This window comes from Chamaea fasciata, unplaced genomic scaffold (assembly GCF_029207755.1).
Source record: "Chamaea fasciata isolate MVZ Bird 193981 ecotype frontalis unplaced genomic scaffold, bChaFas1.0.hap1 SCAF_7, whole genome shotgun sequence".
NCBI classification, from domain to species: Eukaryota; Metazoa; Chordata; class Aves; order Passeriformes; family Sylviidae; genus Chamaea; species Chamaea fasciata.
The window spans coordinates 16500014-16526049 of record NW_027094092.1 but is presented as its reverse complement, the minus strand read 5'-3'; the positions used below and the strand labels follow the sequence as shown (position 1 = coordinate 16526049).

General features: G+C 40.7%; 1 protein-coding gene across 14 annotated transcripts in view; it reads left to right on the top strand.

Annotated features, from left to right (window-relative positions):
• The window catches only part of BRSK2 (BR serine/threonine kinase 2), a 304937-nt gene that overhangs the window by 127592 nt on the left and 151309 nt on the right, over positions 1-26036 (top strand). For all 14 annotated transcript variants that reach the window (XM_066187740.1, XM_066187738.1, XM_066187736.1 and 11 more), the window contains exon 2: positions 24698-24792. In XM_066187740.1, the coding sequence (XP_066043837.1) occupies positions 24698-24792 (95 nt within the window). The remainder of the gene's footprint in view (positions 1-24697; positions 24793-26036) is intronic.

Genomic DNA, 26036 nt, shown 5'->3' with positions numbered 1-26036 from the left:
AATAATCCATAATAATCTGATACTGATGTCTTCGGTACTGTTTGCTTACCATCATCCCTTAAGAGATGTCGCCAGGAATCCACTGGGGCTCTCAGTGAAGTGAAACATTAATTTACTCTAAGACTGGCAGCTTGGCTTTTTAGGAATAACTAAATAAACAACAAATTGGAGGGAAGCACAGTCTCCTCTGAAATGCTGTGACATTCTGTGATGTGGTAGGGAGGCTAAATTTCTCAAGTTATTTATATAGGTGAATGACTCTGACCCAGTAACTAGATGGTGATACCTTTTAGTTTCTGGGTCAAGTAGTCATATATATGCAGGGTGAGCAGGCAGTATCTGTCTGCATATTTTTTTCTTTTGTGTGTGTATGTATTTGTTTACAATCTGTCTCTCTAATGAATTTATATCCTTGGAAGAACTGTATCCAAATTGGATGAGACAGGATTATGTGACCTAGATGTTTTCCAGTACTATACTGTGAGGTGGTCAAGAGTTGGAGGGCTGTTTTTGAGTCAAATTACAGTCAGATGACCCTGTAACCTAGAAGAAAAGTACATCTTTCTAGGGAGAATGTTAATCCTATTGCATGTTGTAGGGTAAAAAAAAGAAAAAGCCTCTCTGAATTGGTTTTATTTTAACAGACACTGTACTAGCAACATAGATTATTTTTTTTCCCCTTGGCATCTATTATTCTTTAGGCTTGTCAAGCAGAGGAGAGCCAAAATAATGGGAAAGTAGTAAAATTAGACACTTTAAATCATGCTTGTGAAATGTCAGTGGTACTGATAAGCATGTTCTGGGCAAAAATAAATGTAAAAATAGATTTCAGAAAGGACATGTTTTTCAATTTATTGTTTTAAATAATGTTCTAAACTGTTTGGCAGAAAGATGTGAATTTGAAAGTATCTTATTGTTACCAAATCTGCAGACTGGATTGTGAAAAACAATCTCGACTGAAATGTGTTGTCCATCATTAGCTGTAGAGCTCCTTCTTTGTTCTGATTTTAGAAAAGCAAAGCTATTAATTTACAGGACTGCTTATCTCCAACTGCCATAGATTGAAATTTGGTTAAATATATTGCTGAGTTAAGCTCAGATTTATTCATCAGTGGATAGGAGTCCCCCAGCCATTTTTCTTAACATCAGGTCAGAATAGGGAATAGATTGAGGATGCTGATCTGCCATTATCCATCACCTCTGCTTCATACAAGGGTTTCCAGGCACCAAGTCCAGAAAGGGAATTTTTAATCTAATGTTTGATTCAAGTATATGATGTGGTGATTTGACCCCCTAGTTCCTCGATCTTGCATCTCCACCTGCGAAATTCAAGTCCTTGTAGGCACTTTCTGATACTGCAGTTCCCATTCATCTTTCTTTGTCAGCATATTTGGAAAGAGGCTAGGAGGCAATAGAAAAAGAACATCCTCTTTTAGACAAAAATAACTTTTATTCATAAGAGATTTTAAGATATCTCTTTGAACAGCTACTGTTGAGTTCTTTTTTTTTTTTCTTTTTTTTTTCTTTTTTTTTCTTTTACCTCCAGCTCTTGGAACTGCTTTTTTTAGTTTGGAAAGTAAAATCCTGAAAAGTGGCTCAGTTGGCCATTTGTCTGGAAAATGGAACTGTTTCTTTCTGGTTCTCACTCTGCTTATTAGTTGGGTTTCAGGGTGGATTTGCACTATTACATGGCAGGCAGTAGATACCCTGGCTGCTTGCCAGTGACAGGTCCTTATTTTTCTACCTTGACTTGTAGAAATTTGAGTTTGAGGCAATGTATTCTGATTCCCTCTTTTCATCAGGGTGTGTAGCACCACTTCAGTTTATTGGCATGATTTAGAATTTTAAATTATATCACTTTTCTTTTAAGAGGATGTTTAAGCAGCTTTGAAAGCATCCTGAGTATAACTTGGGCAAACGCACTTATGTCAGAGCATAGTGGGGAAGCCTGGAGCTGTTAGAGGTTTGCTTTTGTAGAGGCTGGAAGGAAGATGTTTAGGGATGGGAGATAGAAAAATCCAGTCTCTTCAAAGGAAGCACAGAAGTGCAACCCCCCGTTCAGAACAAGGAAAAAGGAAGTTTGGAACTCCTGGACCATTTTTCATGCTTTTCACTGTGGAAGCAGTTTTCCTAGCTGCTTCTGCTGCCTGTTCACTGGCTTTATTATTTAGGCACTTCTGTACAGAAAACACTGAGCTTGGTAGACTGGCCAAAAGATGTTGAGTGCTACTGAAGCCTTTTAACTGGGTTTGCCTGAAGGGGAGATTTCCTGCCAGTGTGATTTCCACGGACTGGACACAGATTTAGTGATGCTTCTATGGTATGATATGCAGATCAAATGGAGCACTCTTAAGTTACTTTAATATCTGGCAGGCTTTCCTGGTGCTTGACAAGTAGGAGGACATTGCCAGAAATGTAGGTATTTTTTTCTTTCAGGGTTTTGTTGCTGTTGTTGACGGCTTTAGTTGTTTTATTTTTTAGTGTAAACATTTTGTTAAACTCAGCTGAAATTAGAGAATTGATGGAGAATTAGATGCTATCCAGAACAGTGAAATGCTGGAAGCATAACATTGGTTTTGATGGTAACCTCCATCGAATTTTCTTAGAAGTGGAAAATTCAACTCATGGTTATTGGTCACATGTGCTTTTAAAGATGCTCTCTTATAATGCTTCCTTTCAAATCCTTTTCATTGAGTGGGACTTGATGTTTATTTTGTTTATTTTTTTCAGCAAATACACCCGGATCTGGACTGAATTCTGCTTTCTGAAAGCTAGACAGAGAACCTCTGTTCTGCAGCAATTCAGAATGTCCGGTGATTTACTCAGTAGTGTATCTCACTTTATGGGCCTTAGGTTCATCTAGCTTGCACTCAAGGTGTTGTTTGTGCCCAATCCTAATAAAATTCTCAGGAGTCCTGTCCAATTTTGACAGATTTGAGACAGAGCTACTGGGCTGAAACACTTCACAGCAGGGACCTGATTCCTTCCATGAAGCCAGATGCTGTTGAAGTCAGTGGAGAAGGCTCCTAATTCATAAAGGACTTTGAATATGACAGCTCATTCTAAAGAACTGGCTTAATGAAGGGAAACCCTGCATAAAACTGGTACAAAACTATGAGCTCAGTCATATACCTTGGGGCCCATTAAGAAACCACTTTATGAACAGCTGCAGCTACTTTCATTAGGACCATGTCATTAAAACTTCATGGTACCTCAGACTTGAGACAGGTGGCATGGACAGTTCAGATTTTTGCACCACCTCAGCCAATGAGAAACCAGTCTGTCTACTTTAAAGAGACCTCGGGCTGGAGGGGACAGGTAACTTGAATGCTCAAAAGCCAGAGAATCTTCCCCAAACCTTTCCCTGAAATGAGGATCACTGATAATGATACAAGGATGTCATGAGCACATCATTCTTAGTGTTATAATTTTGGTACAAAAATCGTTGTGAGGAAACAGGAAAACACATAGCACTGTAGACAGTCTTTCAATAGAATCAGTGCTGCTCTTCTCCAAATTTGAGTTATTCTTGCCTTAGACTAGTGTAATGGATAGCATAACATGGTCTTTCCTGCCTCATGTTTGGTTGCAGCTCTGGTGAAAACCACACTGTGGTAAACAGCCTTTAGAGCTGTGTTTGCAAGTTGGTGGAGACGAGATGTGCATGTAGCTGTAGAATCTCCTTTAACAGCACAAAAATTATGATGATTTTTTTTTTGGTGGAAGTTGGGTTTCCTGTGGTGTGTGACTGTCATAAAGACTAACATGAGCTTGTGTATAGTGGAGTAATTTTTGTTTGCATAATGTGATGGGTTTTTGATTTGCATAATCTTTTGTGTGTGTATGCACTCCATATCCTTCAGAGAAGGCTTAGAGCTTGACTGTCTCCAGTAAAGGGATCCCAGTCATTAATTGATGATGCTTTTCTGCTCTATAGACTGAAATGTATATCCTTGGAATGTGTTAAATTTCAAAATAAGCTTAAAATTAATCTGTAGACTGAGCAATAGGAGGCAGAGGTTCTAAAAGTGGATTTCCCATTCTGTAAGTGAATGAAATATATGCACTTTTTAGGCCCTTGGCTTTCTCAGCTGGTTAAAATCTTTGGCATATTTTCCTTCCACTCAGGAGATGAGTTATCAACTTGTCAGGCAGTGCAATGGTAGTCTGTGTTCTCAATTGCTTGCAAAGGGTGATTGTGGTCCTCCCTTGCTAGTACTGATTTAACCCATAAGTAGTTCCACTAATCTCAATTAGTCTTCTCCTTGTTCACATGCTTTTAACCGAGATCAGATTATTTATTTTCTCACTTGCATCTTTTATTTGTTGACTTGAACTCCCTTGTTTTACTGCTCTTGGTATCTTCAACATAAATGCATAGGTTGCAAAGGCTGATACATCCTTCAATACATAGCTATAAATTCTGGTGGGCTGTTTGGAAAGAAATTACTGAGTTCCTGGTATGGTGGAGAAGGACTTCTGATACAGACAATAGGAATAAATGGCAAAGGACAAATGGCAAGAACATTTGCTGTCATAATAACTTGCACAACATGGTTATGGTTTATGTAACTGGGGACCTAGAGTTGTGTCTGAAGGACAAAGGAATGTTTCTGTCTCACGGTGACATGTGCTCAGAGATGCTGGCCACCACAGACTAACAGCTGTTTTGTGAAATACACATTTCTTTTTAAGAGGCAACTTTGAAAAGAAATCACTGAAGTAAATAATCCATCAATTAAAGCAATTAAAAATGGCACATGTAGAATTAGACTGGACTTAGCCATGTGCAGTCTGCCTGTTACCTGAGTTTGAAAGGAGAGTAACTTGCTTAAGTGAAGGTATAAATTTTTGCAAAAAGGGACGCATATACTTACTCCGTTTGCTGACCCACTTTAGTATGAAAGGGCATAATACATTCTGAGGGATGTGTTGTGCAAAGATTGAGTTATGAACTTGGGGTGAACATGGGTACAAGTGTGGAGCCGTCACTGGGAATTGATGGGCTCTCCACATCTACCGCTGTATGAGACTTAGAAATAGCAAGGTCAGCAAATTATCTTTCCTGCACAGTTCTAAGGAGAAAGAAAAGGAGCTTTTATTGAAACACCTTAGAAGTACTTCTGACATTTCACCAACCCCAGTACATTAATCCTTAGTATTTCTGTGTGGCAGATTTATATTACCAGTGGAAAAAACAAAGTCATAGGAAGATTGAGGCCTGAATTTAAAAAGACTTTGGGCTAATTAGGTCCATGTTGACTGATGCACTTGAATGAGTGTTCCCACAGGACAGTTTCTGTGAGTTTAAATTGTATGTAGAACTGTAACACATGACCCTGTCCAGAGATTAAAGTTGCTAAGTTATTTTTTCTCTGCTTTGTTAACTGTCTTACATACTGAACTACCCATCCTTCATGTAAACATGCACTTGATATCAGTAAGATTCACTGACATTTTCACTGGTGCTGAGGATCACGCAGCTAATCAGGCTGTGAGACAGCAAGGATGCATGGAGAAATTTTAGTTTTCTGCCTGTGTGGTACCCATCACCATTTTGGATGTCCTGAAGGTACATGCTATCTCCTTCCAGTCCCTAAGTGATAATTTACAGAGAACTCAGTGGTGGAAAAATCGCTTTAAATTTTAAGAACTAACCATTTTTAAATGATTCCCTGAAGCTTAGTAGTTTCACAAACAAATTAACCTCTTATAAACACCTACTGGAAAAACACCCAAGCTTCTTAATTACAAAAGATGTCTCTATGCATTCAAAATCTGTTCTTTGTGTTCCTGTCAGGCCTCATTTCCACCAAGGGATCTCTTTGCTAAGGCCAGCAGGACTGCTGTGATACAGGAGATAAATATATATGACAATGGATGTGAAGGGGCAGAGCCCTGTCTTGACATTGACACAGATAATTGCATTATTGGGGAGTTAGTGTTCAGGTTGACTGTTTCTTGGGAGAGATGTCATATGGCATTTTTGTGGTGGGAACAAAAAGTATCCCCTAGCAACCTTTACATTTGCCATTTTAACCCTTTCAATTAATGTTTCTAATTCCTTTTGGCACTATTTTCAGCAGCTCCAGGAGAGATGTTTAAGGAAAGCGAATCTAATATGTTGCAGGTTATGTCACCTGGTCACCTTGGTAGAGATCATTGGCAGGTGGGGTGCTTCAAGTCATTGCTGTTTGTAGCAAAAAGACCAGTTCTATTCACATATGTATGTGAAGGGTACCAAAATTTAACCTTCTCTTTAGACTCTTTTCGGAGTACTTAGACACTTAAACCAGTGGTTGAAATGGAAATCTGGTATTCCTATATGAGAGGGGGGAAAAAAAGCTTTTTTAGCTATGAAACTTGCATTCTTTGCATCTAATATACACAAAAGTGCAGATACAAATGTTTGATGTTGTGAGTAGTGGCATTAGTTAAGGCATAGTGTTATAGACCAGTAATTACAGACGTTAATTATAAAGGAGAACTGGATTATGACTTTGGGTGCCCTCATTAGGAGGGGACAGTGTGTAAGTAGTCCTGGGAGGCTTTGTTAATTGGAGAAAACTTGTTTCATAGCCTCTTCCTTGCCTTTTTCATCAGGAGGTAGTAATTTACTACTGCTTATACAAATACCAAATGAAACACTGCTGCTGTAGGTCAGCGTTGCTATTCAGTGAGAGGAGAAGTGAATATGACTCAGCTTTGTTGGTTTTCTCCAGCCTTTCCCCACCTTTTGCTTTATTCTGCATCACTTCCGCTTTCCTGGATGTGGTTTGGGAAGTCCATGTGGAGGTGTGGGTGTACATCATCACCCGGGATGCTTCACCAAAGACTCCCTTGCAGGATCTAATGCTCACAGGGGCCTGCTCAAGGATGAAGTACGTATCTGGCAGCCATTGACCACTTTCCGTGTTTCCTTGGGAACACAGCTCTAGGTGCGCACACAGGCACCTGTGATTCTGGATAGATACATTAGGTGCAGTTACCTGCAACCAGGAGGCCTTTGCACTTCAGGAAACTTAGATAATTCTTTTGTTTCTTAAAGGAAAGTAACCACGGGCTCTCAGGAGCTCTCTAAGTTGCCTCTGCATGCAGCTAATTATTTTGAGAATGAAATGGCACCTTTGAAGCATGTCCATGAAATACATAATTAAAGTATCTTGTGTTCGATCATACCCTTGGACAGCTAATTGAAAATCACATTGTGTCTCCGTAATGAGTCATAATAAATGCATTTCTGCGCCGATGGACTATGTCCCATAGTCTTCTCCCCCCTTTAATTGCTGTGATGCCAACTGGCAGAAGTGGACCACGTGCTGGGCTGTCCTTGATCAGCAAATCCAGCAGACACAGACCTACTGTTGGGGACTCCTGTGAGTTCAAATGAGTGAGGCTCTGAATAATGGGATGCTGCTTCCAACAATTAATGTACAGATGTGTAAGTTAGGCAGAATATGTTGAGTTTCCTGCTGTCTAGGAAGTCAATGGGTTAGCAGAGCACCTGCCTGGGCTTGAGAAACAGGCAGAGCATATGTATTTATGGTGAGGAATGAGATGAATGGCTGTGGGCTGTGTCTGCCCATAGGATCATGCCTTTCAAGACCCTCTGTGATGCCCAGTTGGCTCTGATACAGCAGAGGGTCCCTGCAGAGCAGCTGCTATTTCAGGAAGGGAAATTCTGGAGCTTATCAAAGTCCGGGTAGCATCCTGAACTCTTGCAAGCAGGGAATTGTCCTCAGCTGGTCTTTTGGGAATCTGGTGGCTCAACAAGTATTAATGGCAAGGAGTACATCCCTCTTAGTCACATCCCTTGAGTGCTTTTTAGTCTTTCAGTATCTATCCTGCACTCTGTGGTAGGGGAAATGCTTTGTTGTTTTCTCACCATGCCATGAACATATTTCCTTGAAGGTAAGAACACAGGAAGAATTCCTTTGCCCTCCTCTCTATCATATGTTGTACATTTGTGAAAGACAGACATACCCTGATTGGTAAAATTATTAGTTTGCTTATCTTTCTTCCTGTGGTTCATAGATGCAGGGAAAGACAAGATTTAGTGTATTATGCCATACAATTTTTTGTGGGATCTAAGGTTGCTAGAGAAGAAAATTAATTTGATAAACATAAATGAGGAGAATTCCAGGCTGGTACTGCCCTGTGAAATGCACTGGTGGCAATCACCATAGAAAGGAGGACTCAGGGATGTCACTTCTTCTTAGAAGATTCAGAGCTGGACCAGTGCTCAGCTACAGTGGTTCTTATGGTCTTATTTTTTACAATGATGACTGCGTGATCTCCTTCTCGTCACAGCAAGAACGGCCTTTCAGCTTACAGGGTCATTCATTTGGCAGTAGAATTGCCTGGGAAGAACTAGTTTTTTCAGGTTAGCATTTACACATATGTATGTTCATGAATATGCTCTTTCTGTGAAATATAATTAATAGTTTTTTCTCAGCCTACAGTCATGTATGCAACCAATCATAGCTTTCCTCTGTAGCTCCTGTACTTTGTGACATCTAAAAAAATGTCATGGTGCATTAGTGCTAGGGAGACAAAGACAAGTGAGGAAGTCTGCTGATGCTGCTTTTTACATCTAAAATCATGCAACATATCCAGGGGTTTAGGATGCATTTTCTCAGGAGGTCCTTATGACCCGAGTTCCCTGCTGTTTATATTTTGCAGTCACAGCCTTCTAATTACATCGCCTCAGTTTTGGGAAAGGTTATAGTCGCTTCGACTGGCTTCAAACCTTGCACTGCAAAATTATATTCTGCCGCTGCTGCTAGTGCCTGACAAAGATCTGGCTTCCAAACAAAGGCAAGAGGAAAGAATGAAGCAGCAGACCCTGCAAGAGATAGAATATTGTCTGTGTGATTAAAGTTCTTTTAGGGTATGGTCTGTAATGGGAAAGAAAAAGCGTGATCTCCACTGATCTGCATTTTAAACAAGGTTGAGGATTAGCAGAGGGGCAGCAGATGCACCTATTGAGCTGTAAAGGAAGGGATTCAAAGCTGTATCATGCAGATGGAGATTATTGTCCTGTACCTCCCCGCAAGTGCCAGTCGGTGCTCCCGCTGCTCTGCAGAGCGGCACTTCGCAGCCCCGTCGGCCCTCCGTGTCCCGGCACAATGAGCGTGCCTCGGCCCCGCTGCCCGGCGGAGCGGAGCCTGCACCACGCCGGGGGACGCGAACTCAGCCGCGGCAGCCATGCTGCTGCTGCTGGGGACATCATGATAGGGCACCGATGTTTGTAACATCCCTCCCTAACACAGCCAGCTTAACCCTTTCCATCGGAACAGCTTGGTCTGTCAGTGCTGCCTGTCGTTTTGCTACAGACCCATCCTTTTCCTGCAGCAGAGTCAGTGAAATGCTTGCTGAGAGGAGAGAGATTTCCCTTCATGTTTTGGGTTTTTTTTTTCTGTCCCTTCATTGCTTCCAGGAATCAGCATCCTTTCTCCTATCTAAAATACAGTGCTGAAATTTTGTTATTGCTGTTTTCATTAAATGGATCATAAATTTGAAAGCTCTCTCGCCAAATTTATACATTCACATATAACATAGAAAGCACCCCATTTTTGCTCTCAATTTTTTGCTGTAACTCAGGACCCTCGTGGCACAAATGGAATTATTGTCTTTTTTATACCCCTGTAACAGGTAGGTATAAGGTTTGTCTGGAATTTTATAAAAATTATGGTCTACTGGCCAATTTTTTATGTTCTAGCATACAGTATGCATTTGAAAATGCATTCATGGTGGGTTTGTGGCTTTTTTTCAGCCTTGTCTCACCAACTTAAGATGTGACTGTGGCATGTGCATGGTTTCCAGCCCTGCCACAGAGTTTCCGTGTGAGCTTCAGCAAGTTGCCCAGTTCCTTAATACCTGAAGCCTTTATCTTTAAACAGAGATATAGCACATAATTAGGTGTACTCTGAGACTGCCTTATCTGTTTGGATCATAACCATCTACCCCAAGGCAGGGCCAAGCACCTATTACATGTTGTATGCATTTTGTTCATTACAGTAGAGTCCTAGTCTTGAGTTGAGTCTTCCAATATAAACAGGAATAACAATTCCATGGGGCTCTTGTTCACGTATTTGTGTTATGTTACGTATTTTCTCTTTAAAAATAATTTTCTCTGTAGTTTTGAAGCATGTTTATGAGACTTGAGCGAAAATACTGGAAAAAACTATTTTCTGCTACATCCTATCCTTATTAGTGTCATAAAGTAGGGCTTTTCCAAAACCAGCCAGGATATTACCTCATGCTTTGTCTCTTATATGTGGGCAGGAGAGAGGGCAGATTCCTCTATATATGCAAACATGACTGTGTTTTTGCTTCTTGGTTAGCATGGATTCTACCTTGTTCACTTCAGTAGCTCCAGCATGTCATACAGCTCTCTGGCTTTGTCTTATAGCTGAAGCCCATCTCAAGTCTGATTAACCCATCTATTATTGATGTAATTCCTTATGTTCCCCCATCTTGAAGAGTTCCCACATTCAACAGCAGATTAGGAAAAGTGAATCTCAAACCACAGAGCAAGGCTCTAGACACCAGTTAAGCGCAGAAGTGGTGAGGGCTGTACTGAGGAAGTAGGGCTCTTTTTAAGCTCTGACATAGGGCTTATCTCACAGCTGTGAGGAGAATTATTATCTGACAAACAGATTTGATGAATTTATGTAATTTGTATTTAAATCAAGGCAATTAAAATCTTAGATTTATAAAAATGATGGTTTTTGATTTGATTCAGCAAGGGCAAAATCTTGATTTTATTTATTGATTCCATCCTTATTTGTCATTTCTACATTTTAGATCTTTTCCTAAAGAAAGGTTCATTTTAAAGTTGGTGGCCATCCAGTTATGATGATTTGTGAAATAAATTTAGCATTTATCTTCTGTGTTTAGGAAGACATTCTTTTCCACTGCCCATTCATTGAAGTCAAAATGCAGTTAATGTGCATTTACTTGCATCCTTTCTTGAATTTTTTTTGCTACATTATAGATTGATGACTGGCATTTTCTAGTCACTGTAGATGGACATGCATTCTTTATAGGCCATTTGCATCAACCTCTATTTGGCTTGAAAACTGAAGTGAAATTAAATATATTAAAAAATGAAAAATCATTATTTATTATCCAGATGTGCTGAATCTATTTAAAAATAAACATAAAGTTTAAAAGATTTTAAAGGAGTTTGTTTCACCAGGTATTACAGCTTGTGAGGTGCCCCTAGGCAGACAGTGTGCAGAGCTCTTTCCGCTTCCCAGGACACATCACTGCTCACCTGACAATTTCTGGGCTCTGGAAAACAGACTCCGTTGTGCTGGGATCCTCACTTGGAATTAGAATGAGACCAACCAGACCTTAAAGCTAGGTCTCTGGAGGAGAAAGTCTTATCTTTGATTATGTGGATTGTTGCTCCTCTTCCACAGTGGCTCCTCCCTGCTGTGTGGGAAGAATTAGAGAGCAGTTTGTACCGATGGGCTTCTTTAGAGGGCGCATAAGCTGAAGGAACCAGTAGGAAGGTTGGGGTGGGAAGTAGAAGTCTTGTTTCACACATCCAGACAATAAAAACATGAATTTACCATGCAGTGGCCCATCCACAGCATTGCCTGTAGTCAGAGAAGAACCATGTGAAATTGCTCTTAAGTTATAATTCATCCAATGATGTCTCTGCTTATAAGACTCCTGAGAATGAACTGTGGTATGGCTGAAGGAAAACAACCAGCTCATTCACATCTTTCCTTATGTTTTTCTCACTCTCTTTTTGTTGTACTGCTTCTGGTTTCGTTTTCTTTGGGTTGTCTTGTACTAACTAGATGTTAGGGGACAGTTTCTCTTTTAGGATAAAACATGTAGAAAACATGAAGAATTACTTGAAATAATTTAGATTATATTCTTTAAAACTGCTGCAAAGAAGCAATGTTGTTCCATTAAATATCCTTAAAACACTCTGAAAGTGTTCTTTGCTCACTAATACCTGCAGAGGCTGAATGGAAGGAAGCCACTGAATGAACCAAATTCAATACACGGTATTTTTGAGACCAAAACCAGTAGGAATGTCTGATGGACCAGGCGGTTGTGCTGCCATCCAGAGTTACTTAGGCTGGAGAACTGAGCAGGCAGGACTGTCACAAAAGTGCAGAGTCCTGTACTTGGGAAGGAATACCAAGGGATCAGTACACTCAGGGGACCAGCCAGCTAGAAGACAGATCTGCACAGAAGGACCTCAAGGTCTGGGTGGACAACAAGCCAACCATAAGCTAGCCAGGCACTGGTGTGCCAAAGGTAGGAAACAGTATCCTGGGCTGCAGGATCAACTGAATTGGGGGAAGTGACCCTTTTCCTCTGCTCAAGCTCACAACTGGAGAGCTGCATCCAGTTCTGGGCCTCCACAAGTATAAGAAACATGGACTACTGAATCCAGAATAGGGCCACAGACATGGAGGAACTGAGGCTTCTTCTGGAAGATTGGAGCTGGGATGATTTGGTTTGTTGAAAAAAGCTCGAGGGCATCTCATCAATGTGTATAAATACCTGCTGTGAGGGAATAAAGAGGGAGCTGATTCCTCTCCGTAGTGGCCACTGATAGGACAAGAGACAATGGGCACAAATTAAAATAATTTATCTAAACACAATTAACACTTTTTTGTTTTACTGTGAGGATGGTCAAACAACGGAACAGGAACTCGGGGAGTTTATGGAGTCTTCATCTGTGGAGATACGCAGAATCCAACTGGACATGGTCTTGGGCAACATGCTTTAGCTGTCCCTGCTTGAGCAGGGGCTTTGACTTGAGCATCTCTAGAGGTCCCTCACAGCATAATTCTGTGATACTGTGTAACTAACAGCAAATTCTAGATTTTTTTTTTCCCCCTCAGCAGTGAATTATGGCCTACTAGCACAAATCAGAACAGCATGAGAAGGCTTCATTTGTTTCTTTAACTCTGTTGCTAAATACCTGGACATCTGCTGCCCTGATTTTCTCTATGCCATTTCCATTGTAGTGCCACCAAGTGCAGTTTGAATGTTCTTCGTATTCACTCACCTGGTTGCCTCTGTGGTTTCAGAAGACACCTTCTCTTCCCAGTTCAGCATTATGTACTGTGCACAGCAACACTCACATACAGCTGAAGAGGATGATTTTCAGAAGAGTGCACTGCAAAGAGAGACAAAGGTTTTCAAAATAACCTTTATTTAGGCTGCTTCATGTAGTTATTAGTGGGATTTACAGTTGATGCTCTGGGATGAGGGATTCTCCATTGTATTTAACAACTTGTAATCACACAAAAGCCACAGATTTTCCTTAATTCCCTTTAATATGACCTGAGGGGAGTACCTCTGCTCATTCTCAGAAAGGAAGTTAGCTTCTTTCTCTAAGAAGTGAGCTTTTCTTTCTGTGTTTCTCTGTCTCCTGGAGCTTGCAGGGGCTTGTATCCCTGTGAAATACAAGAGAAATAAGAGAAGAGTATCCCTGTGAAATACAAGAGAAGAGTTAAAGTTTTGTATATGCAAATAAAAATGGTCCCTCAGGAAACTTAGACCAGGTGCTTCTGCAGCTGAAACCTGTGGAGCTGTATCTGCTGCACCCTCTGCTGTTGGTAGAGCTCACAGTATCCACATGCCCTTATGCCCTCCTGTTTCTAATGTGTGTGGCCAGTCTGCTTGTGCAGGAAGCCTCACTGACCTGGCTGGAACTCAGGAAGCAGATTCTGTGCATATGGCAGGGCTGTTCCACCATTTTGTGACATTTCACAGGTCACTGCAGCTCACAGTGTTTCCCAAACTGGTTTTGTTTGTCCATCTGACCAAACCATGCTCAGTGGTTTGTGTACTGAGGTACCACAATTAGGCTGTCCAACTCTGAAGACTGAGGCTTTTCTATATTCAGCCTTTCTTAGAATTCCTGGTTTTCTTCTAAAAGTCCTTTTCCATTCTGGCTGAGAGGGTTGTTTTTTTTTTAATTATCACCCAAATAAAGTTTGGACTGCAACCTCTAACTCTCGGTTTTAAGCATAAAGGGTCACAGATAGTGTTGCTGTGGATACCTGTCCTGCCAGGTCTATAGGCTATTCAGCTGCTGATTTTTGTGTTCAGGGAGAAACCCTTCATACCCAACTCTGTGCAACTTGGCCATGGCCTGAATGTGCAGGTGCCTGACCCTGCAGTTTGAGTAAAGAATATCATAGCAGTTTCTAGTTGCTTAGGAGCTCATAATACAAAACCAAAGAACTAAAGTGCACATAATGTTCATGAGGACAAAAGAGTATTTTCTGTGCTCTATACAGTCAGGATCCCTTAAGGCCAGAGGCTTTTCAGGAAGTGATACGTGATTATTGCTGGGTAGTACTGTATTATTTTAGTATGTTTATCCCCTGTGTATGTCGGGACACTGAACAGGCACAGCAGTCTCAATTATTTCTGAGCTGCCTTCTCTTCTGAGCGTGAGTGACTCTGAGTCAACACTGAGCTCCTCTGTGGCCATTGTTTGTAGTCTCTGCTATGTTGTGTCACCTCCTTGGAGAGGCTGGGAGGGCTGCTGCGGCTGTTCTCGGTCACAGGGAACTGGGAATAATTCCAAGGAAGCCAATGGGGTCACAGTAACATACAAGTGGGGAAAACTGGGTCCTCACGTGGGAGTGTTGTTTTTGAGGGATAATATTTTAACTTTTGCTCAGGTTTGTAGCCTGTAGGGACAAGCTGCTTATTGGTTGTTTGCTTACTTCTATATACTTATCCAGGCTTAAAACTTGTCTTTCTTCTTAAGGTGAATCTTTTGATTGAATCTCCTGAAGTCTTCTGATGCTTCTTGATAAATGTGTGGGACAAAGAAATAAAATCACTAATAGAATAGAAACCAATCAGAGAAACAGCACAGGGTGTGAGATGCAGTTGACTTCTAGAAAATTCATCTGCTCTTCTTTATTATGGCTCTGGCCTTGAACTAGTGTTTGTGGGAAGCATAATTTAAGTATTTCATTCTGATACTAAGAAAATACCAGTCTGATTAAAGGCAGAACCCTTTCCTGTGCAGGGAAGTGGTGCAGTAAAAGGTGTTGAAGATTAAATATCTGTGCCTGAAGATTCGTTCTACCTGAGTGATAGTTAGCACATACAGGGAGTTGTGCACTTTGGTAACCATTGAGAATAGCTGGTTTTGGAATAAGGTCTTCTGCAGCCAGATCTTTAGCACTTCAGTCTCATTGTCTGCAGCAATACCTATTAGAATGAGTCAGGTTTGTATAGCACTAAGCTGCTGCTGAAGAAACTGATCTACAATTTCCTAAAACAGATGAGCCTTTGCATTGACTTCAGAAGGCTTTAGATCAGATCCATGGAATCATTCCAGAAGAGAAAAAAATATCACTGTGAGATCTTCCAGCAGCCCAGGCTGGAGTTGTTGCATAGAAATCCTGGAGCTGAAGTATGACACAAAGATGTGTTTTGACAGCATAGGTCTCGTCCTTTTATAATCGCTGGTTCCTGCCTGAGTTTGAAATTGATGTTGTATTTTAGGACATACTTAGCCTCAGTCACTGTGGTATGAATTCCATGTGATGAAACTGGGTATCAGAAGGTGGGCTGTAATGTTCCAGTTTATCTCACCACCTTCCTTCTGCGAGAAAATTAAATTCACTTTATTTTCTTTCTTTTTATTGTGAAGGCACAGCTGACCGTGCTCTGCAGGTATTGCATTGTTTCTTGTACCTAAAATTAATGAGGTGCTTGGGCCTTTTTATGTTTTGAATATGACGCCCTGCTTTCCTCTCTTTGTAGGGAACATAGTGAACCAGCTGTAGTGTACTTTGTACTACATGAGCAGACAGCTCCCGTTCTTCTTGGTGTAGGAGTCAATAAATCCTCTCAGCTCCATGCTGTGGCCTTAGCCATTATTCTCAAATTAAAGAAAATACTTTTTAAAGTTTGTTCAGTTTGGGTTTTTTTAATATGCCTGTTTCTGATCATTAAAATTATAATAGTCTCATTTTTCTTACCTTTTCTTCTGTTTTCTTCTGTGACTTTCCTGTTTGTAAATCAGAATTCAGTTTCCAGATGGTCTTTCTTCCTATTGTCCTATACCAGAGGTTTGGAGTTTCTCATATCCAGTATAATTAAGAAAATGTGCTATTTCCTACACTTTTTACAGTGACCATGTGCTTGCAGATCTGGACTGGCCACAGCATCTGTTGTCTCTTACACAGGAGAAAGGAGAGAATAAGGTACACAGAAGGAAACTGTGCAGCTGGCAGGTGAACTGCAGGACAAATGGGTAAAACTGTGGAGGGCATTACTGCAGGAGGCATAAGGGACTAGAGTCAGGGGGGATGGAGGTGTAGGAAGGAATTGCAGGTGTTATGACACTGGAGGAGAGTGGAAGTAAGATGTCCATAGGTGTGGTGAGTTGGGACTGGAGGAGGATCCAGAGTTTTGCGGTAGATAATGAAATGCAATTCAGGCTGTGGATCTGCATGCAAGTGGTCAGCCTCTGGATACAGAGCAATTGGAAACTGGAAAAATACCAGTATCTATTTAACAATGTATCCAGTGGCTGTCCAATGCATTTCTCCTCTGCCTGTGTATGGGCTATACCCCCACAGCTCTCAACAAGCCCGTCTGAAATTCCTGGGAGCTGCCTGTGCTTGTGGCTTGCTGTTTGGCCCCTTGTCCAAGGCATGGGTGCAAGTGTGGTTAATCCAGTCACTTCTTGAGCCCTTACTGAAGGGCAGCATTTTGGCACTCAGTGAAAATCCTTTTAGGAATCTGTCAGAGGGTGATTAAGAGATGTCAGAGGGCAGAGTAAGCTGTATCAGCACTGAGCTGGGTAGATGAAGTATTCTGTGGTGAGCCTAATCTTGTGAAGAGCATGACCTCTGTCTGCTATATAAAGGTTTCCCATGGTAACCCCCCGTTTTAATTAGGTTTTTAATATACGTATAACCTAGCTGAAACAATCTTGGTTGGTAGGAGGGTCAAAAGGGCATGAGGACTTCCTGATGGAGGGTGGAAAGGTGTGGTAAAGAAGGGGAGATGTAAGAAATTAGCATAGAAAATGGGATTAACATCAGCTAAAAGTACATGTGAAGAGCAGTTTATCTGCTGTTTCTCCTCCCCCTTCCTCACCCTCTCTTTCTCTGCTGCCCACTATTCCCTCCTTATTAGTGCATCAGTGCTTCTCAGTAGATTACTGGACCAAGTGGAGATGTTATGGCTGGTTACCCAGATGTTACTTAATTACAGCAACATGTTTTCCAAAAGATACCATGGGCAGGATACACAGATTGCTGCTGGCTTCCTGCTATACCTGAAGATGGCTGTCTTTGGTCATCTCCTGACAAAGGACTAATGAAGTCTGAGGGGGAACATGGCTCTCATCATTCCTCGCAGGGAGCTTTACAAGGAGATGTACTGCTGTTGGAAAGAGGGGAAAAAAAGGCTTCTGACTAGGAAAGTTGTGAGTGAAAGTAGAGTTTTCCCAATACCCATCCAGAGATGTAAAAAGAGTTGAGCTCTTTTTCCTGGTGCATCAGTGGAAAGATCTGTTGTATTTTAGTTTGTCTTTTGAATTTGAAAACAATGAAACCACTCTTCTCTTTCCTTGTGTGTAGGGGGTGGGAGTGCTGCCCTGACACTTTCAGATGTCCACACTGGAAGCTGAAGTCTGCACTTCTCCCATGGCAGCAAAGCTTAGTCTCCCAAGTGTTTTTATACAGGAACAAAGACTTGATCTGAAATAGGAACTCAGCCCATAGACATCATAAGCTGCTGATAGATCCCAGAGGACTTCAAGAGTTTGTTAGAGTTTGGCTGATGAAACAGCGATATTTTGCAAAAGCAGCATACAGTGTGCCGATGAAGGTTCCCTGAGGGGGCCTTTTTAGATACGTGGGTGTGTCTGGTGAGATGGGAAAGAGAGCACAGCGAAAGGGCTCAACACTCACATTCTTTGCTATATTCAGGGGGCATAAAGGTTTTCTGAGAAGTATTGATTTATGAAATATTGCAAGAAAGAGACCAAGATAGAAATCAATAGAGGTGATGTTGGTTCTGTGTGTTTTGATCCTGCTGAGCTTGGAGGATGATCCTACCATAATCTCTGAGGCATCCAGTGTAAAACCTGCTCCTGCTGAGCTGCTGTGTATATATTTATCTGTATGTGTTTGTGTCTCTTGTTCCCTAATATCAGGCATGTGGATCCAGTCACATCTGAGCTGATGCATTGTTCTCACCAGTCTCTGAGCTTAGGAGTGTGTCCCTCTGGCTGGCCGAGCCAGCAGATGTTTGACAGTGCTCGTAGCTCAGGACAGTAAATCTGGACTGTGGCAATTTAGTGTGCGGCTCTCCTGTGCTCTGAGCTGAGGCATGTGGATTTCAGCCCTGATGAACCTCTCCTTCCATGTTCCTGCTGAGCATTTGAACTCTGGCTTTAGTCCTACCATAATTATAGTTTATGCAGTTTAAAAACAGTTAATGCATGAGCCCTCAGAACAGCCTTTTAGCACTAGAATATCTGTGTAGAAGAGGCCACGGTCAAAATATTTCATTACCAACCTGCATAGCTCCATCCTCATCCTTTTAGATTTCTAGATTTCTCCTATACCTCCTTTTCTTATTATGCAATTATAAATTGATACCATGTAATTTGCATGTCACTTGATATAAGTCTCTGTTTATTTTAAATGCAATAATTAGAGATAACAATTGCTATAGAAAAATAAACATCTCTTCAATGAGAAGACTGAGTAATTAAGGGCAATTACTGGTTTCTGTACGTAGGATGCTCAGTAACAAAGTTCCTTCCCGTGCAGCTAAGAGTAGTATAAGATGTGCATCATTGGAGACCAGCAATCTGTGCTCTAAAAGAATTGGGATGTGAAATGGAAGCTAATAATAAGAAATTATCTAGAGGCTTCTTTCCAGATTGTATTTAGAATGCAGTTTTCCTGGTTGTAATATGTAAAACTTGGATAGGATTTTTATCCCTTTCCAACACTCTTTGTAAGGATTAATCAGTTAATCCTTCTACAGCCCTTGCAAGGTAAGTAAGTAAGTGTTATTATCCTTATTTTGTGGCTATGGAAATCTTGTTGCTGTGGGCCAAATTTTAATCCATTTTCCACTGTTGCAGATCTAAAGCAACTTCACTGCAGTCAGCGGAGTTAGACACTGTAACTGAACTGATTTAACCCTAATTGGAACTGCAGTGTTTGTGAAGATAACTGTGGAGAATAAAGAGGAGGACTATTATATTTTAAGATTGTCCTCCACCCCGCTTGAGATGTATCAATGCTTTTGTTTGCTGTAAGGGTTGATTTTCTGGACTGGCATCCTTGAGATTTTGCAGGTCTTGCAAATGTAAGTGCATGTAGTTTTCAGGAATGAGCATCCAGAAATTCTTTTAATATTTACAACAGCAACCTCCAATTTGTGGGGATAAATTAAATTATTTGTATTAAAGAGCTTATGTACAAAGTTCATGTGTAGCAAAAATATATACACATCAAGCTTTTTGAAAAACAGTGTACTTTAGTTTGTCAGCCTAGAACTTTTGTTCCTCCTCTAATCCAGATAGTTTGTTGACAGTCCTTTAACCCCAAAGTAAACCACAAATGTTTGTGTTTTGCAGTGCCTAGATTAACATTTGTGGAGTATTCATTGACTTGAATTAATTGGCAATTAGCAAACTCAAGTTAAAAGAGGAGTGATATTTCTCTCTAGACATCCCTTTAATTGCTCATCCAGCCAAAACAGACGCTTCTGGCCAGACTAGGGCTTCCCACTCGAATTTTTTTTAAGGTTTTTGACAATGTGCTCTGAAGTGAAGAGCAAGCAACATGTGTATGCAGATGATCTTCTGAAATCAGTGTCTAGTTTTCCTACTACATAAATTTATTTTAGGTTGGTTTTATTTTAAAAGAAAACAAAAGACTTCCATTTACCAGTGGGAAAAATCGTACATGTTAAATATAGCAAATGTGCCTTTACTTCTTTCAGTAGTTATTCATCTCATGGTTAAAAATCAGGAGAACAAGTTACTTGTGTTTAACATTTCTGAAAGACTGGGAACGTGATTGAAAATGAATATACCATAAGTGCTGTATTTAAACAACAGTGGTGTTTCATTATTTATTACTCTCTTTCTTGCTCAAAACGATAATTTGTTTCAGATCAGTGTTTTTGGCAGACTTCAGGTTTGCATAGTACTGAAAACATTCTTACTCGTTCCTAGAATGCTCCTTTCTCAAAGGAAGAGTTGTAATAACAGAATCATTAGTAAGATGCTATTAGTTACACAACTGTAAAGCGTGTATCAAATAGTACTAGCTCCAAACTCTTAAGGCTTTATTCAGTCTCTGCTAGAGAAAATCGCTACATAAAATGCAAGGCAAAAGTAGATGAGTCTCTTCTGAAATCCTGTCCTCGGCTGAAAAGTCCTGAAGGGGATTGCCAGTTACAGTATCAGCCACTTGCTGTGGTCATGGATTCACAGTGAATATATTGTCTCCACTGGAGGGAAGCTGTTTCTTGGTAAAAGAAGAATCTTCTCTCTGTACTGCTTCAGGATCAGCTGTCCACCTTTACAGCTGATATAAATCTGTCCCTTGCTCATTGCATAAGCTCCTGTCATTTTCAAAAACTATCTGTATATCTGTAAGCATCCACAGAGTGGGAGTTTGCCAGCAAAAAAATGCACAGGCATGGTTATTAGCAGGTCACTGCTGCCCTGGGCTGTGTCAGGCCTGTACACTTCCCTTTGCTTTTCTCCTTCAGTGGCATCTTTGTGTCATCTGGGATTTCTCGCGCTCATTGGTTTCCAAATTGTGGCTTTTAATTATGATAAAAAGACAGTGTTAACTTACACATCCTCTTGCTTTCCAGTGTTTTCATGTTTTCCTCTTTACTCCCCAACCTGTAATTATAGGGCTGGTTCTGATGCGTTTCGGTGGTTAAGATCAACAGCAGCGCAATGTTTGCAGTTCATTGGATGCAACAACTGATTTGAAAGCCCCAGGGTGTCAGCGTCCAGAGTCCCCAGGAATGACCTATAGATGGAGGTCTGAGGTGTGCCTGAAGCGGTGGCCATGTGACAGCTGTGTAGGTGGTTGGGGGAAACTTCAAGCAGTTGATTCCCACAGCATCTTAGATTTTCTGTCAGGACAGACCAGAGTTAACTTTAGCAGTCACAAAAGTTACTTGCCTGCATTTGAGGAGTTAATTACTCATGAAGGGGACAAGTTCAAGCTCTATTCGTTGCCTGGCAGACTTGCTGTAAGCCAAGCCAGTGCAAAATATCCTCACTGCAACAGCAGCCGTGTTTGTTTTGCTTTGCAGAAGACACGTGTACCTATGCTGGCCTGATTGTGTAGATAAGCTTAACAAATAAGTACCTAGCTTATTGACACATTTGTATTGGAGGAGGATTTATATAGTTTTGAAGTGCTCATTAACAGCTGTGTATACAGAAGAGGAAAAAAATGGAAGATGCAGCACCTCTTCCACAACCCTGTAAACACACCTTGGGCACTTGTTTCCAAGCAGGCATTTCTGCCACTTCCATTATTTCAGTTACAGCTCAGCAGTTTATTCACACAGTTTCTTCTCTCTAAGGTCTGTTATTATGTAGATAAATAATACATCTTGAATGGTTTGTGTTCTCTGTGTCAGTGAAAGGGCTCCTTAAGAATCAGAAGCCCACAGGATCCCAAATCCACATTTAAGTCATCTCTCAATAGTTACACAATTCACTGAAATTACAGGACAGAAACAGAAGTCCTGAGGACAAACCCTTCCTGCCTCAGCTCAATTAGACTTTCTTCGTAGTTGCAGGAGAGGAGGGTGTTATCCTACAGATGGACTTACCAAGAGGGATTTTTTTTATTTTTTTATTTTTTCTGCTTAGGCTGGCATGCAAATGTCAAAAGGAAGTGGCCAGGGGAGAAGGGAGGAAGCAAGGCATAGTGATATGTTTTATTTTTATCCTAAAATTACATTCATTGAACTTAGTACAGTGAAAAGTGCTGTCTTGGGCTGTTCAGAGAGTTGTCTAAAATTTCTATCTCCACAAAACAGACAGCAATGACAGTGCATTTCTTTTCTTGATTTTTAAAATGCAAATCAGAAGAAGAGGAAAGTGCATTAAATCTCACATATGTTTTCTCATTCTGTCCTTTGATACCATGGCATAAATCAAGAACGACTTCTTGAGGTCAATGAAATGAATTCAATATAAAATCAGTTTGATTCAGTACCAGTTTTATTTTTGCAAAGTGTTTGGTGTCTTCTAACAGTTGGTTAACTTTTTATTGGAGTAAACAGAATGATTTAATTTTTGAGTTTCTGTGGTAGGTTAATAGCTACAAGGACAGAGGACACTGTGAAGATAGCCAGGAACCTGTCCCAGAAGTTCACGGTTAAAGCATTCTAGAGCTCAATGACAGAGTGCTTCAGGGAGGACAAAAGAAAAATAATTTACAAATCAGTCACATTCAGTTGGACAGATGTCTTGATTTGGGAGCAACAAGATCTGAAATCAAACCCTGAAGTGTGAGATATCAGAAGTCTGGTGTATCACTAGTGAAGAACCAGTTAGAGAGAAATTGTTTCTCACCCTTATTGACCTTTGAAAATAATTGGTCCAGGCCACGTCACACACAACACAGTGCCACAGATCCTGGGAGTCTAGATATAAAGGACTGAACTGGAAGTTCTGTTGAGATTTGAAAGTGTAACTGAGAGCAATGTAAAAAGTGCTATCATTGTGCTGCTAGAGTGATGTAAGGCTGTGGATTGTCCTAGAAGCAGGAAGGAAGCAATCGGCACAAATTGAAATAGTGCACGCTTTCAACAGGGTGGTGCCAAGTAGCCTCTATCCAAACACAGAACAAAGCCAAAGGGAAAAAGCATAAGTAAGGCTGCAGATGCCCTGAACAGTGAACATAGAGCCAGAAGTGCTTTGGTTAATATTACAAATTGAATAGAAAAAATTCAGACAGAAGAGTGAGTGTGTTTGGATTTCACAGCATCTTGCCCCAGCTCTGCCTCTCGGTTGCTTCAGGCAGAGGACACGCTATTGCTATACAAAGTTTCAAATGGATTTGTCACTGCACTGCATTCTTAATTTTTGTGACTTGTTTATGTCATGGATGAAAGTGAGGATGTCAGCATTTAACCAGATGAGACTGAGAAATTATGTGACTAGAAATATCCAGAACACTTGAGCATGCCATAAAAGAGATGTGACTGGAAGCAAGTTGGGAGTTTATTTCTCCACATAATAGCCAGTGATTAATAACTCCAAATTTATGATTAACTGTGTAGAAAAAGGATGGACAAGTACCTGCAGAAGATTGCTGAAGTCCCAGCTGAAACTCTAGTTCACTTAATTGGGCCTAGTTTGTAATAAGGCAATAATCTATTTGCCCCTCAGAAAGACGTGTGAAGTCCTGTGCTCAGTGTTTCACCGGACTGAAAATCTGTTGTGTTCAAATTCCACATAAAACTACATCTTTGGCTTTGTGGTTTGCATTAGGAGATGGGGTTGGCTTCTTAATTGCAACCTAGCCTAGGAGTTAGGAACTAAGTTAGTCTTTTTTCTACTGTTTGATGTCGTTGTTCATAAATGCTCTGCAAAACACAGCTGGTCTTAGTGACATCAGGGAGGTGCCATTTCTTTTTTAGTTCAGTCATAACTGAATTAACTTAAATGGCAATTCGGCATGTAGTGTGTGGAATGGGATGGTATCCAGCCCATCAGGTGTTGTGCTGTATATGCATGTTAGACAAGAGTAAAACCTGAAGCAAACGATCTCCCTTGAGAAGTACAACTTTTCCAGCTACAAATTTTCCTAATGGCAGTAGAGTTGAGAATTCAAGGGACCATCTTAAACTCACTTGTGGAAGGTATCTCAATGTACCTTCATGTAAGTCACCAGACTTAGATGAAAATTTTGCAGAGGATAATAGCTCATGTATGTTACTTGCCTCTTTAAGTCTTGCTGTTCCACATTTTGATGATAGTTCAGACATCCTAATCTTGTCAGGGATATCAACATCCTTTTGCCAATATAATCAGTTAACAGCATGAGGACAAGAATATAGTAAGCAATAACAAACAAGAACTTAGAATTGTAGCAGCAAATGCTGATGTTCCTCCACACCACAATGGCATTCATCACAGTATTAACTTTATCCAACAAGGTAAATTATTACAGTAAGGGAAACCATAATTAAGTGTCTTTTTATTGTGATCATGGAAACTTTGGAAGGAGCTAGAGAAATGTAGAATCCACGTCTACACTGCAAACATTTGCTCATCTAGTTTAGTTGATTTCCAAGCTTTTGTTAATGTCAGGTGTCAGCAAAAGCCCTTAGTCCAGTGCAGTTCAATTGCCAGAACTTCTTACTGGTAGAACACACTTTGAGCGGTGAGAGCTGGGCTACAGTGCTTCACCAAAACCACAGTTTTAGTGACAGAAACTGCAGGAGCATCAGCAATCTTGGTGGCTTCACTGCCAAATGGTCACAATGTGGGCTGAGGACTCTCTTCTCACAAGACCTTTTCTGGCTGGAAGAGGTACTAATGGAAATTTGTTTGGATATAAGCTGCCAACAGCTGGATGGTGTTCTAAAAGGAAAAACCTCAACAACTAACCTCAACCTCTAACCAATTCTTCCTTTCTATTGTGCTTTGTTTCTCCTCCAGGGCTTGTGAAGTTGGGGGTTCACTGTGTCACGTGTCAGAAGGTCGCGATAAAAATTGTCAACAGAGAGAAGCTCAGTGAGTCGGTGCTAATGAAGGTAATTTTCTAATGGAAGATTTAAAAAAAAAGATTAAGTTCCTGGCTCTGTGTCTTCTGTTCCATGCAAAATTAATATCTTTAATTATGTATAACAAACATCCCTGTCAGTACTAGGATTATGCCGAGCATAATAACAATAATTTAGTTATGGGGAGGCGAGGGCAGCTGAAATGAAATGGGAGAATGCCTGTGCTTTGTGCACAAAGTAAACAATCAGCTGCAGAGTTGGTGCTTCTCTGCTGGGACCAGTGTATGCTGGCCATCTGACTTTCACCACTGCAACAGTGTCATTGTGGTACATTGCAGGCTGAGGTGTACAAATGTCAGTATGAAGAGATTTAACAGGGGCTGGTGGATGTGTTACTTGAATACTCCTACTGCTTGCTCTGCTGCATGGGTTCTCTATGATCTGATGTGCCAAGGTCCACGACTGCTTAAAGCTGTTGTAATTCAGTTTACAATCCACAGAGCTGTGCCACTGGAAACCATCAAAGTGTTTGTCCTGATGATCTCAATGACTGTTAGTGTTCAGAAGAGCTTAGCTTTTTTTTTTTTTTTTTTTTTTTTTACCTAGCCTTGTGATTCTCCTCATATGAATGTCATTGATTGATCTTGGAAACCTAAAAATAAAATAAATGTATGCATAGCAGTTTATTCATGTGATTTGGTGACTAGAGAGGCTAAATTCAGCTTGATGGGAAGGAGCACAACTGCACTGCAATCAACAGAATTCCGTCATGCTGTCACCTGCAAATTACGCTAACAGGTTAGCATGCAGAATTGAGCATTTCACTGAAGTGACTTCCCTATATAAGCACACAGAGCTTCTCTATAAAAGCTCATCTTTGCAGTCCCGTTTCCCACATGGACTTTTGTGTCAGCTGTTTCCCAGCACAAGTGAATATAGCAACCTTACTCCGAGCAGAAAGAAAATGGAGTGTAAGCTAATATGCAGTCAGTGAATGTTACACAAAAAATGTAAGTTTGTACTTTTTTCAGACAAGGATTCTGAAAGTTTATACTCAACTGTAACATGTTCAGACTTTACCTTCCTGGAATTTCATTGATGTATTCCCTCTCCTGAAGTACTGTGGATTCAAACAGACTTCTAATATAGACCAAAAGTTAGAAAGTGAAATAGCTAAGAAAACTGTGTGTAAATGGTAAAATCTGAAGGGGACACTAAGCACTGAATATATTCCGGAGCAAAATAATAGGAATATTTTTGAAAAGCTTGAGCAT